Below are 15,224 nucleotides of genomic sequence, written 5' to 3'. Positions count from 1 at the left end.
GTATTCACATCTCCCACACAAGAAGTAAATGTAAAAGACATAAGATCGGCAGTAAGATAGTGAGGGTACACTCAGAAAATTGTATGCTTTGTGGTAGTGGTGGTGGTGGTGGTTGTGGTGTGTTGGGGCTTATGGGCGCTCAACATCGAGGTCATCAGCGCCCTGACACACATTAAAAGGAACGAATGTGGACAGACCTAAGAAAACTAAAGCACACACTCAAAGAAAGCAGGAAAAGGAGGAAACTGCTACATAAGAAAGTAAAACCTAAGGAAAGGGGAAACATAGCAACAAGAATGTCACAGGAAATTGTTATTGGCTGGCCACTTACATAAAATATGGGCGAGCTTGTCACACAGTGAGCAAATTAAAATCCTCTCCCTAAAATCTTTGTAAAAACATTTGACAGGGCACAGAACTTTAAAACTTTAACCACATTCGTCCGAGTGTTGCCTAAAAGAGATGGCAGGACCGCTGGCAGTCAGCCACGACCCACTTTTCAGAAAATAAAATGCAATCCAATAAAACGTGGCGCACAGTGACCTGGACGCCGCAAGCACCACACATTGGAGGGTCCTCTCGCCGGAGCAGGAAGCCATGCATCATAGGGCTGTGGCCTGTTCGAAGCCGAGTGAGGAGAACCTCGTCCCATCGATGGGGCTGAAAGGAAGTACACCACACACGCGTTGTGGGCTTAACTATACGGAGCTTATTGTCAGTCACTTCCAGCCACTCATCCTCCCACCGACGCATGACCCGTGAGCTCAACAGCGAGGTGAGTGCGTGCAAGGGGATAGCACACTGAGATACTTGTGGGGCTAGATGCACCTCCTTGGCTGCCAGATCTGCCCTTTCATTCCCAGCAATGCCAACATGCCCCGGAACCCAGCAGAAAGCTACAACCTTCCCCAGTCACTGTAGTCGGAGGAGGGCATCCTGGATGGTCTGGACAATTTTGTCTGCCGGATACAAACGTTAAAATGAGTAAAGGGCACTGAGTGAATCGGAACAGACAAGAAATTTAGGAGAGGAAGAATGTCTCGTGTGCCCCAGTGCCCGCAAGATCGCAAACAATTCTGCATCAAAGACAGTAAAAGTCTGAGGCAGTCGGACCTTGAGAACACGATATGGAAAAACAACTGAGCAACCAACAGAATCCCTCCGTTTTGACCCATCCGTAAAAACAGCTACATAGTCGTGGTGCTCAGATAAAATGGCAGAAAATGCTGCATTAAAAACGGTGGCAGGAGTGCAATCTCTCTTGTACTGCAACAAATCTCAAATCACTCCGGGCCTCTTCAGTAACCACGGTGGCAGGCGGATAAAACCCAGGATTTGGGGTTGTACAGACTCCACACCGAGGGACTCTAGTACATGTTGCACATGGATCCCAAACGACAATGTAGCCCGGGGACGGCGGGAAAAAAGGTGGTCCAGAGGTGGATGGGCAACAAGACAGTGAGCAGGTGAGCTGGGAGCTGCAAGAAACTTACAAGCCTGGCGCACCAGCAGGAGCTGCCGCCTGATGGTAACTGGCGGTTTGCCAGACTCTTCTGTGCTTTGTGATTCATGTCTTCATACAGCACAGATTTATAAAAAGCAACAAATATCAAGGTAAGAATTGACAAATCAAAAGCTTCATATCAGTATTTTTGTGTGTAAAAAGAAGACAGTATCAAGGACTGCAGCAAGAAGTATAAAGTACTCAGTTGTTTTAAATGTAATTCTTTCTAAATGCAACTGTGAGCTCCAAGTCTTAGTTGACAAGATTAATATGAAGTTGCCTCACTTTACCCTTACAATTCGCCTCCATTCCACCATTTGGATCATGATGCTAACAGGGCTTAAAAATGCATGCATTATTTATTCAGTGCTGGAAATTAACTCTGCTTCATCAGCAGAGAATTAGTTGTCAGCCTGTACTTCCAGTTCTGCAGTTCTCATTCTGCTGTGCTCTGAATGGATTTTAAGTGGAATGGGATCTGATACTATTATCAGCCACATCACTGTGAACCACATATACCTTATAACCTCTGGGATTCAGAAATGATGTAAATAAAAAGGCAATAGGAGCATTCTCTCTCCATGAACCAAATTGCCATTTGGGACTCAAAGTGGACAGATAACTGAAAACTGAGTTTTTCGTCATCATATATGGGGTCTGCAAACATATTTTCCAAGAAATCAAGTAAAGAGACTTTTACAACTGCCACTAGTGTACGTGTAAGGTAAATACTTGCCAATGAAAGCTGAGCAACCAAGGCATCTACCAAGGAGGACCTGTGTTTGATTGCTAATGTATTTTGTAATTTTCTATTTCATATTTATTTTTCTCCAAGTTGAAATTGGTGAGAATAGGAGGGTCAAAAAAGATAAATAAACCAATGAGGACTGGTGATAAGAAAGGCGAATATATTTCTCAGACAACCAGGATTAGTTAAGAATTAAAATTTTAAACAAGATCATTTTACAATTCCTCTTTTACTGATTTTGTTAGATATCTTCACATTCCTTCAAACAACTAGAAGAATAGTAAATATATAAAAACATTCAAAGCAAATACACTTGCACCGACAAAAATATTTAATGAAGGTGATCTTTGAGCAACTACATCATTTCTTCTGAGGATTTACCAGCCTGAAAAATCAATGCTGAAAGCTGATGAAAAAAATGCTACAAACTGTTACTGGATACATGCAGCTGTGCAATTCCCAGTGGGTTTCCTGACACAAACTGCAATAATGGAGCCTTGTTTAAAGACATGTGAATATATGTAACAAAGTCAGTAAAAGAGTGGTTACAAAATGATCAACATGAAAATCTTAATTCTTCACTAATCCAGTCAATTTGAGAAATGTATTTATCTACTTTATTTTTATTTATTATAGATTTATTCACCTATTATCCCTCCTATTGCGACCATTTTCAATACAGTGATAGAGGAGGGGGGGGGGGGGGGGGGGGGGTGGGGGGGTGGGGGGGGGGGGGGGGGGGGGGGGGGGGGGGGGGGGGGGGGGGGGGGGGGGGGAAGGAGAGAGAGAGGAGGAGTGAAAGAGAGAGAGAGAGAGAGAGATGACAGCAGAATGAATGTACATATCAAACACAGGTCCTCTGCTCCCCAGCTAAGCGACCTGGTCACTCACCAGGCACTGCTTTTGATGATAGGCATTAACCTATGGACACGAAGCCATCAATCGTTAAAATTTCTTCTTTGGAAAATAAATGTTTGCGGGCCCCGTATACGATGATGAAAAATAGAGTCTCAAAATTTGGGGGGTGGAGTTAGTGGACTAAAATATCTTGACAGTCATTCATTTTAGAAGTGACTGCCAAACATGAGCCAAATTGGTTGGAATGTCTAAAGCCTTCTCTTTGTTAAAGAGAAAGATGTGATTTTCCTCCAAGTAGCTTACAACACCACAAAAGCATTTGAATCATTGCAAAGAAAATTCCACAAACAGTCCTCATTTATGTCAGATGTAATATTTTCAAATGCTGCTTTACAATGATAATGCATATATTTTATTCTTTGTTGTTATGCTTTTCAGCACTGTGGTATGGTATCAATTTTTTCAAAATAAAATCAGTTGTCGCCAGTCAAACTGAAATATCTTATTGCACTTGTCTGGTTTTGACAAATTAATTCGTCATCTTCAGAGGATTGCAAACTTTAGGAAAATATGGATCATTAAAACACGGCCAAACAGTATGCACAACCTGTGATATGTCATGGCATTATGCTTCTTTGACAAAGATACTGAGGTCTGATTGTCCACCTCATAACCTGATATTAAGTTTTTTGTAATGCACTTCTTGCACTTAACATACATGTATGGCCATGTTCTAAAGATTTATATTTTTCTGAATTTTACACACTTCCAAAGATGATTGATTAATCTGCCAAAACCAGTTGAGCACAATAAAATATACTTTTTGTGAATATCCTGTATATAATGGAAAGAACAGTGACAGATCTACAGTTCTTCGTGACTTTTCTGTTTCCCTTCTTGTGAATTGAAACACTTACAGTATTTTCCAATTTTTCACACACGCATCAAGCATATAAGTACCTCTAGGAAAAACTATTTCTCTTGCATTATCATGGTCATCTTCAGCCATATTTCCTTTCTTCATAACTTGATTTGTTTTACACATCCAACTGATGTTACTTCTGCCATTATTTTCATTATTATCAATCTAGACTATGTCCCCCCCCCCCCCCCCCCCCCCCCATGAACATGTCTTCAACTGCTTGCACAATTTTATCTCTGTTATTACTGACAGTGCTATCAGTCACTCAGTCACCTTGACTGATGAAACCTTTATGTCTGCCCAATGTAAGTTTTTGTTTTGTTACTTCATACTTATATTGTTTCTCTTAAGAAATTTTCACTAGATGAGATGGCTATGGGTGGCTAGGTTGTATGGCAGGGACTTCTTGGTCTGCTGGATGGGTTGGTACTGCTGGTGGTCAGTAGTTCTGATATGGTTGGAGGTGCAGATGCAGCCATCTTTGAGGTGGGGGTCAACATTGAGGAAAGTAACTTGATGGGTTGAGGAGGACCAGGTGAATTTAAAGGGGAAGAAGGTGTTGAGGATCTGGAGAAATGTGGATAAGGTGTCCTCACCCTCGGTCCAGATCACGAAGATGTCATCAGTGACTCTAAACCAAGTGAGGGATTTGGTATTCTGGGTGATTAGGAAGGATCCCTCTAGATGGCCCATTAATAGGTTGGTGTAGGATGGTATCACATGAGTGCCCATTACAGATTTGTTTATAGGTGATGGCTTCAAAGATGAAGTAACTGCAGGTGAGAGTATAGTTGTTCGTGATGACCAGGAAGGAGGTTGTAGGTTTTGAGTTAGTCAGTCACTGGGAAAGGTACTTTTCATTAGCACCAATGCCATGTGCATTAGGAATGTTACTGTAGATGGAGGTGGCATCAATAGTGGCGAGCAGGGCACTGTGTGGTAAATGAATAGCAACTGTGGAGTTATTGGAGGAAATGGTTGGTGTCTTATATATACGAGTGTAGGTTATGGGTAATAGGCTAAAGATGTTCGTCCATAAGAGCACAGATTTCCTTGGAGGGGGCACAGCAAGTGGCTACAATGAGGCATCCTTGGTGGTTGGGTTTATAGACTTTAGGAAGCACAGAGAAGGTAGGAGTGCATGGATCAGTAGGTGTGACGAGGAAAGAGATAAGACCTCCCACATTACCACCATCAGACCACAAAGGAGCACTCCACTTGTCACTCTGTACACCCAGGACTGGAGCAACTGAGTCACAGGGTTTCAACTACCTCTTCTCATGTCCTGCCCACTATCCTTTACACCCATACCACAGTAGTATTTCACTGCACACTGAATCTACACAATATGTTATCCATCCATATTCCACCTCTGTTCCCCACCCCTTGCTGCATGGCTCATATCCCTGCAATCCTGCAATAGACCTAGATGCAAGGTTTGCCCTGTATATTCTTCCACTATCACCTTCTCCAGTTTGGTCACAGGCATATCCTATCCCATCCCAGGCATGGGACCCTGTGAAGGCAGTCATATGACCTAAAAACTAAGCTAAAACCACTGTGCTGCATTTTACATGGGCATAACAACAGCAAGCTGTCTGTCCGCATGAATTACCACCAACAAACTGTAGCAAAGAGACATGCTGTCCAACATAACACACTTCACTTCAATGGCTGCTTCACAGCCTTCTCCATCTGGATCCTTTCTACCAACACCATCTTTTCTGAATAGCACAAGTGGAACTCTCCCAGGAATATGTATTCTATGTTAATCAAATTACCTTCCATTAGGAAAATGAAATGCACTCAATGACTGTGAAATGACTTTCAAAATGATAGAGAGCAGCAATCATTCACCATTTTCTTTCTAGCTTTATCAAAACAGATTATGGCTAGTAACTAGCCATTATCAATGCAGTATTTCGCAGGTTTTACATTGGCCCTAGTGTGCCTACACCTGTTGCTTGGGCCCCTGTCACAGTTCAGTCTAGAGTTGAATGAACTGTGACAGGAGCCCAAACAACTTGCATAGGCATACTATGGCATGTTGTCATTCCATCCTGGCTTTTCCATTGGTATATACATTTCACGTATTATTAAAATGCTGGAACTTATTCAGCTGCCACTTGTAATGAGCAACCATGTTTTCAATTATCAACTCTATATAATCAAATGTTCAGAGGAAGTCAACAATACGAAATGATTTTCATTTGGATCTTCTGGGAGTCCTAATTTCTAGAATTATATTTCTTGACAGCTTGTTAAGTGCTTTACTTTTAGAACAAAAAATATGGCTCAAAGTCCTAGAGGAAGGGGAGAATCAACACGACAATCAGTTTTATAGCTTGAATTGTGGGCATGGAAAACAAATTTCAACTTATAATGTTAATATATTTCATGAAACATGTTTTCAGATTGAAATGTAAACCCTCTAGTGAGGCCCACAGTACATGAATAATACATTATTACCTCTGAAGGAAATTACGTACCTGTTTCTTCTGGTAGTCTTTAAGAGCATTCTCAAAGCCCTCTTCAAGGTGAGCAAATGCCATGTTAACTTCAGTAGCCCACCAGATCTGTGTGCCGCATAATGCTGGTTGTGCAGGGTAGTCAAAGAGCCACTGTTCTCGAGGTTTCTCATCGTATGTAGAAACAGCATTTTCAAAATAATAACGACATGTCCTTCGCATAGCATCAGTTACACGATTTAGCCATATTTCAACCTAAAAAAAGTATATTACACTGTCTTCCACAAAAATAAAAATGTTTAAAGAAAAACTTATATTACAGTGTCTTCCACAAAAATTAAAAATATTAAAAACATTTAAATAATGATTCTGATTTTAACCTTCCAGCTTCCTGTCTTTTAACTTTTTAGTGTGTGTTCTAATAGTATTGCAGGTGTTAAAATTTAAAAAAGAATGTTTTATTTTTAACAAAAATTGCAAGGTATTAACTTACAGACTGCTGAAAAATTTTTGATTAGATCATTTCCATATAAAAGTGTCACTCATCACACTGATGTAACAAAATAACATCTCAGTATGAATATATGCAGTCAAATAATATCAGTGGATGACCCAACCAAAATGGCAGAAATTAACCTCAAAGGATTATTCTTTTTTCCCTGCTGTCTTCACAGATATTTTTAAATCACTGATTTGCATTGAGTGGACATCAATGAGCCTTCTCAAAACTACCTTCAATGTATAGACTGGCTGCTTTGACTGCAAAACTACATTATAAAATGGATGAATGAAATATAACAAGTATGGAAATAAACCTGAAAATTGAGTACAATAAGACCACAATGGTATCAGTATTTTGAAAGATCAGCAGTGACAAACAGAAATTACATACGTTATTAAATCTATGTTCTTATGATAACTGAAAACAATGAGCAGAGGGACACATGGCAGAGAGAGAGCATAAAGGTATGTGTCTATAACTTCATTTGGGAAAGTGAAAACCACATTTGGAAGTAAGTGCCACTGTACTGAATATTGGATTGTAACCAGTACACTAAAAGATGAGCAGACATTAAAATTGACATTACACACATCAATAAATCTTTGTATTTATTGTTACAGAGAACAATGAGCAGATTGGGAATGAAACAGGGGAAGCCTAAAACTTCATTTCAGAAATTGAAAGCCACATTTGGAAGTAAATGTCAATGCGCCTGAATAGAGTTTTAAACAGTGTTTACTTCTGCTACTAACCCTAACCCAGTGAACATTTTAGGAGTTGCCAATTGAGGAAATGAAAACACATACAGATGCATAAAATGTTCATAAATGGGTTAAATGAAAGCCAGGAATGGAAGATATATTGCATGGTATGTAACTGAAATGGACATGGGCAGCACATAGAGCCAAAAGAACTGTTTGGAGACAGTCTAAGTAAATTGTTTGCTGGAGTTTTGTGACATAAAATGGACTAATTGATGGTAAAATTAAAGATATACAGACAATATCAGAATCCAGGCAGGACACATTCCTGTGTATGAAGCTGAAATTCAGATGTGTGAAGAAGTTGGACACAGATCTTTATCCAACAATGGATCAAAATGGCTATATTTATGCTGAACTGATAACAGAGGTAATTTGTGCATTAATGTCACATTTTAACTAAGAAAGTAAGACAGAATGATTTACCTTACATTGCAATAGTATGAGTAATGAAAGAATACAAAAAGTGTGTAGTATATTAAGAAAATAAACTTACATTTTCCAAGACATACTTTGGTTTTAAGAACAGGAGCTGGAGATGGATGGTGTTGGTGGGATGGGGGTGGGAGACTTCAGAAGTCCTATCTCCTTCATTTTAGGATATGTATTTGATTTGATTTCTTTATTAGTGTGAGAAACAACTACATTCTGTGGGTTTTGTCATTCAAAACATAGACAAATTAACAGCCTAAAATTAATTGCTTACACTAAAATTCACAACAAATTTTCTTTTAATCTATAATTACATTTGTTTTTTAGTCTTATTCATTATATTACTAACTGCATTATTTCTACGCATACTATAATACAGAACTTCTTAAATTAAGTAACCTTTTTTAATTTAGCTGCTCTATTACTCTACACAAGCTTTTATTTTGTAAATAATTTTTTAATTTTGTTTTGATGGAGCACATCATATTTATCTACTTTATATGTTGTGGTACTTTATTATCATGGTTGCCACAGGTTCTGGAAATCAGAAGATTTCAAACACGTCAGGGGAATCATGGAAATATTAGGGAAATATGAAAAAAACACTTTAAAAAATCTCATTTTTGTCTCAGTAGATGAAATGATTTGTTTACTGAGTTGTCATGCATCATTGTTGGCTGGGTGCAGCTGAGTACATGCGCTCTACTTCCTCGTTACTGCGCTTCTCTCCTTCCTATCACTTCCCTCAGCTTGCAGTCAGTGCTGCCACCACATCTTGCCACTAGACGGTGGTCATGTGTGCATGAGTTGTGTCTGAGTGATAGTGTGAATGTGCATGTGCTCTCATTTTCTGACAATAGGTATGACTGAAAATTTAGCTGTGAGAGTGTAATTGTCTTGTCTACATGCTTGTCTGTGGCTCAGCAATATCTTTAAGGTAAGTTGCTACCTGTCCTCATTGTCTGTTGCATGGATTGATCATCGTGGTCTCATTTCATTAACATGTTGTCTGTGGCTCATGAATAGCTGTCCACATGAGTGGATTTCCATGACAGGCCAAAACCACAGGCCATTTCTACCGGTATCTGTAAATCATTGTTCCTACTGATCTGAAGCCATTTGGTTCCCACCAATGTGCAGACCCTGCCCGTCGGATCTAGTCTCACTGATCTCTCTGCAGGCAGGGTCTGTTTGTGTGTGGCATAAAGCAGCAGATTTTAATGGTTTATCCACGGACCCAGGACTGTTGTGTACATCAGCAGGCCAGAGGCCATGGGTGATGGATTTCAGGAATTGCGACCATGTCACTGCAAGTACATTGTACAATGTATAATCGTACAGTGTGGCATTTTATAGACATTTTATTTTTCTAGTACATTCTGACATTTCAAAAGTAGATTTATATGTTGGAAAGTATGGATGATAAGAAGAAGAATACTGTCAGTCGTTAACAGTTTATATGCTATGTACTCATAGATTTCTCAGAAGAAAAATCACATAATACTTGTACAATAATACACTCCTGGAAATTGAAATAAGAACACCGTGAATTCGTTGTCCCAGGAAGGGGAAACTTTATTGACACATTCTTGGGGTCAGATACATCACATGATCACACTGACAGAACCACAGGCACATAGACACAGGCAACAGAGCATGCACAATGTCGGCACTAGTACAGTGTATATCCACCTTTCGGAGCAATGCAGGCTGCTATTCTCCCATGGAGACGATCGTAGAGATGCTGGATGTAGTCCTGTGGAACGGCTTGCCATGCCATATCCACCTGGCGCCTCAGTTGGACCAGCGTTCGTGCTGGACGTGCAGACCGCGTGAGACGACGCTTCATCCAGTCCCAAACATGCTCAATGGGGGACAGATCCGGAGATCTTGCTGGCCAGGGTAGTTGACTTACACCTTCTAGAGCACGTTGGGTGGCACGGGATACATGCGGACGTGCATTGTCCTGTTGGAACAGCAAGTTCCCTTGCCAGTCTAGGAATGGTAGAACGATGGGTTCGATGACGGTTTGGATGTACCGTGCACTATTCAGTGTCCCCTCGACGATCACCAGTGGTGTACGGCCGGTGTAGGAGATCGCTCCCCACACCATGATGCCGGGTGTTGGCCCTGTGTGCCTCGGTCGTATGCAGTCCTGATTGTGGCGCTCACCTGCACGGCGCCAAACACGCATACGACCATCATTGGCACCAAGGCAGAAGCGACTCTCATCGCTGAAGACGACACGTCTCCATTCGTCCCTCCATTCACGCCTGTCGCGACACCACTGGAGGCGGGCTGCACGATGTTGGGGCGTGAGCGGAAGACGGCCTAACGGTGTGCGGGACCATAGCCCTGCTTCATGGAGACGGTTGCGAATGGTCCTCGCGGATACCCCAGGAGCAACAGTGTCCCTAATTTGCTGGGAAGTGGCAGTGCGGTCCCCTACGGCACTGCGTAGGATCCTACGGTCTTGGCGTGCATCCGTGCGTCGCTGCGGTCCGGTCCCAGGTCGACGGGCACGTGCACCTTCCGCCGACCACTGGCGACAACATCGATGTACTGTGGAGACCTCACGCCCCACGTGTTGAGCAATTCGGCGGTACGTCCACCCAGCCTCCCGCATGCCCACTATACGCCCTCGCTCAAAGTCCGTCAACTGCACATACGGTTCACGTCCACGCTGTCGCGGCATGCTACCAGTGTTAAAGACTGCGATGGAGCTCCGTATGCCACGGCAAACTGGCTGACACTGACGGCGGCGGTGCACAAATGCTGCGCAGCTAGCGCCATTCGACGGCCAACACCGCGGTTCCTGGTGTGTCCGCTGTGCCGTGCGTGTGATCATTGCTTGTACAGCCTTCTCGCAGTGTCCGGAGCAAGTATGGTGGGTCTGACACACCGGTGTCAATGTGTTCTTTTTTCCATTTCCAGGAGTGTAGATATAACACAGTGAGTAATAACTGACGATAATGAAAATAGTAGAATCAACATTTTATTGCATTACCTACAGTGTTGGTTAACACAATTCTTCGCTACCTTTTACCTCTCTTTTAAGAGGCCTACTTTTTTATGCAGATATTTCTGAAATCAGAGAAGGTATTTTAAATCTGTCTTGTGACTCCAAGGAAGTCCATATTTTTATTACCAAATGTGTTTCATTTTATTGAAATAAAATAACATCAGTGGTCTAAATGAAAAACATGTACCATTTGGCTTGCTTTCTCCATTAAAAACAGTTCATTACAAAACATGTTGATGATAGTACTTCATATTTTTGCTCATATGAGGAAACATCATCTGCTTGCAAGTTTTTGTTAGATATTTCGTCATTTGCACTATTGTTTCTTGTACCACAGCTGCAAAGGCCCTTGAGATGTCAAAATTAGTCAGGGAAAAATGCTAAAATTTTTCTCTAAATAAGGGAAATATCAGAGGATTTCACTTGGGGAAACTTATGGCAACCCTGATTATATAATTTGATGTCACTGTAAAACAAACTCTACTGGTTTTAACTTTGTTGCATGTAGCTGCAAACTGTAACTGTTCCTAGTTTCATACTCATGTACAAAACAATTTTTATCATACTACTTAAAATTTTCTTTCCACACATAATACTCTGAACAATAGATTCGCAAGTGACTGTATAGATTCCCAGAATATTAAAATGTTTAAAGCAGTGAGCTGTGCTGTAAATATTGGTTATTATATGTATTGCTCTTTTCCACAGTATGGTTAAATGATTGACAGATCACCTTCTGAGACTTCATGTTTTTAAATTTGAGCTTACAGTAACGAGTAAGTCTGACTGGTTACCTGAAGAAGGACGAAGAAAAGGGTCTTGCTGCTAGGTAATAGTTATGGCAGAGGTGTATGCCACATGGTACAGGTTAAATTAGGAACAGGATATATCACAATTATTGTAAAGCCAAGTGATAGCCTTAGCCATAGCCAGGCGACAGAGGGCAGGGGGGAACTCGTGCAAAGAGTTCGACAAAGAGGATCATATTATCATAGTTTGTGGAGCAGGGAACAGTGCATCTAAAGACAGAAATTACAGGATTAGGAGTGATCAGGATGAAATTGGAATAGCAACTGCACACGTGAATGAGAGTTTTGTGGAGGGCATCCAACACCATGACCAGCCATGGGTTAATGCTGTTGTGAGCAGTGTCAACAATGGGTAGAGCAGGCTGCTGTTGACTGAAATGAAATCTCACATGCATACTGTGCATGATGCTAAAATCGAGAGTGAGAGCATACTATACATGGCCTGCACCTGAATAGGAGAGAGGAAGATAGGTTGGCGGAGCTTCTTGCAGAAAACATAACCCTCCCCTCTCCCCAACCATTACACAAAGCAAGATCCCTGTGGTTACTGGTGCCAGAGAGGTAACTTTTTTAGGTTAGAATTAAGGTTCAGGCACTTATTATGATGAGTGTTAAAATAACAGAAGTGTCCCACAATAATCTTAACAATACACAGAAAAGTAAGGTTAGCTTATTTCATCAGAACATAAGAGGAGTACGTAATGAGGCAGAAGAGCCTCTTGTCTGCATGGAAAATTTAGATAGTTCTGAAACGATAGACAACTTGTACCTATCTGAGCACCACCTACCAACAGGTTTAGAGAAGTTAAATATAAAATATTACACTCCGACATCTTACTCATGTAGAGCTAATATGGGAAAAGGAAGAGTTGTTACATATATTAAGACAGAACACAAGTTCAGTAACACTGAGGCAAGTAGGTTTTGTAGTGTTCAACACATAGAAGTGTCTGCTTCTGAATGAGTACTGGAAAAAGTTTACTTTTAATTGTAACTGTAAATAGATCCCCACTGGGAAATTTTTGAGTGTTTATGAGGAGTTTGGATTCTCTACTATGCCATCTGTCAGCCAGCAGCAAGCAATAATAGTCTGTGGTAATTACAATGTAGATTTTCAAGAGGATTCTGACAGAAAAAATGATCTGGAAACCTTACTTTGATCCTTAACTTGACCTCAGTAGTCAGCTCTCCAACACAGGTGGATAAAGATAATAGGCTGCTAACTGATAATCTCTCTCACAAGAAAATAACTGTATAGCCAGTAGCAAATGCTCTCTCCATTCAATATATTATACACAGCTAGTAATGGTAAATAAGATAGTGCTTTACAGCATTGATACTCAAAGGAAACCAACAAATATCTTTAGGAATACTTTACAAGAAATGATCTAGGATAAAATGTGTAATGAACCAAATGGTTACATAAAATTTAATCTACTCCATTAAATTTGTATCGTTATTTGAAAATAGCTTTCTGTATAAGCTAACCACTAAGGACATTAAACAGCAATGTAAAAAACCATGGATTGCTAGTGGGGTTAAGGCATCTTGTGACAGGAAAAGGGAAGTATATCTGCTGGCAAGAACAAACAGAAATCCTGCAGTATTTGTACACAACAAAAACTACTCAGAATTACTAACTGTAACAAAAGTTATTAAAAATCAAGGAACATATTATACATTATGCAGAAATCAGCAAAAATTAGGGCTACGTGGAATGTAGTGAAATGAAACAGGACAACCAGTCACCAAAGAGGATAATATAAACATTTAATTAGTTGAGGGGCTATAAATGATGAGTCACAGGTATCAAATATGTTTAATAATGCCTTCTATCTTAGCCGCATGTGGGCACTGAAATGTATCAATGGTAATAGGTAAAAATTTATGCCATACCAGGACCCAAAAATGCATTTCCTGCTTTATGTGAGCAATTACCTTAACTGCCTTGGCCATCACAGCGTGCTTAGAGACAGGATCATTGGTACACATCAATAAGGTGGTGATGACAAATGATTCCTTCTTTCAGTGCAGATGTAAATCATGTTTGATCTCTTATGGGAATCAGGGATTGCGTAAAGGTTTCTTCGGTAGGTGTCACTACATTAGTAGTAAGTAACAGGCTGGAAATTTGGGTCAAAAGGGATGCGTGCGGAGATGGCTGAGGCAGTTAAGGTGACCAATTGCGTGAAGTAGAAAATCCCGGTTCGAGGTCGAGTCCAGAATGTACTTTCACCTGTCACCACTGATATATTTCAATGCTCAAAAGTAGCTAATGTCATTAAAACCAGAACAATTAGACATTCACCTCATGAGAGGGCCCCCATGAAAAATGAGTGATCACACGGCAATGAAATGTTGTGGAAACATTTTTAAGGACATGCATAAGAGAAATAATGAAAAACAATTGAAAGGAACACGTTTTAATTTCATTGTGAAAGGGTGACATTTGTTAATTGTATAGCATGTTTAGTTTTCACATTACAAACATTGCTCAATGTGCTGATCATCTGCATATGAGCTTGGAATCACGTTAAAGATATCATTTCACAGTTGTTCGCAGCACTTTCCAAAAGATGGACCATGGAATGTTCAGCTGTCATGACACAGCTTATTCAGTGCTTGAAGATCAGTCACTGAGTTCAGCATTTTCAGCCATGGCAACAGTAAATTATTCAACAATTTGTGGCTCAATTGGCCAACAGCCTCTTCCACAAACAATTCCCAAATTGGCAGGTAATTCAAACTTCCTAATCATGTTCTTCAACCCACTGTGGAAGGAGGACCTCTCTGTGCTCCTTCAATGTGATGATAGTAGCAAAGAGCAGCAGCAATATTGAAGATGTTTTGATAAAACAGCTTTACAAGTAAAGCCCAGTTCACCTTGTCAAGACCCATGCTGACTATCTGCAACCATCATGCAGACTGATGCTTATGTTTCAATCCTATGTCACTGCACTGGTGCTGGAGCCTAACAGCAAGTCATGACACTAACACTACTAACAATGCAAATTTTGCGGTGCACACTCTGAACATCATTCCTATAAATTTGGGTATCCATACAACAAATAGTTTTCCATCTACACTGGCTCAAGTAGCAAAAGTTTAATTAGAAAGGAGGCCAGATTATTATGGTAAAACTGAAGCACCAAACATTTGCTTTGAAATTTTATATTTAATATGCATTTACACAATCAG

The 15,224-nt window shown here is 40.5% G+C and overlaps 1 protein-coding gene across 1 annotated transcript in view; it reads right to left on the bottom strand.

Moving 5' to 3' along the window:
- The window catches only part of LOC126417102 (dynein beta chain, ciliary-like), a 739,775-nt gene that overhangs the window by 332,479 nt on the left and 392,072 nt on the right, over window positions 1–15,224 (bottom strand). The window contains exon 24 of the mRNA XM_050084997.1: window positions 6,522–6,755. Coding sequence (XP_049940954.1) covers window positions 6,522–6,755 — 234 coding nt within the window. The remainder of the gene's footprint in view (window positions 1–6,521; window positions 6,756–15,224) is intronic.

The sequence above is a fragment of the Schistocerca serialis genome, chromosome 8 (genome assembly GCF_023864345.2).
Source record: "Schistocerca serialis cubense isolate TAMUIC-IGC-003099 chromosome 8, iqSchSeri2.2, whole genome shotgun sequence".
In the NCBI taxonomy this organism is placed as follows: Eukaryota; Metazoa; Arthropoda; class Insecta; order Orthoptera; family Acrididae; genus Schistocerca; species Schistocerca serialis.
The sequence above is the reverse complement of the archived record's forward strand: the minus strand, read 5'-3'. Positions and strand labels throughout refer to the sequence as shown.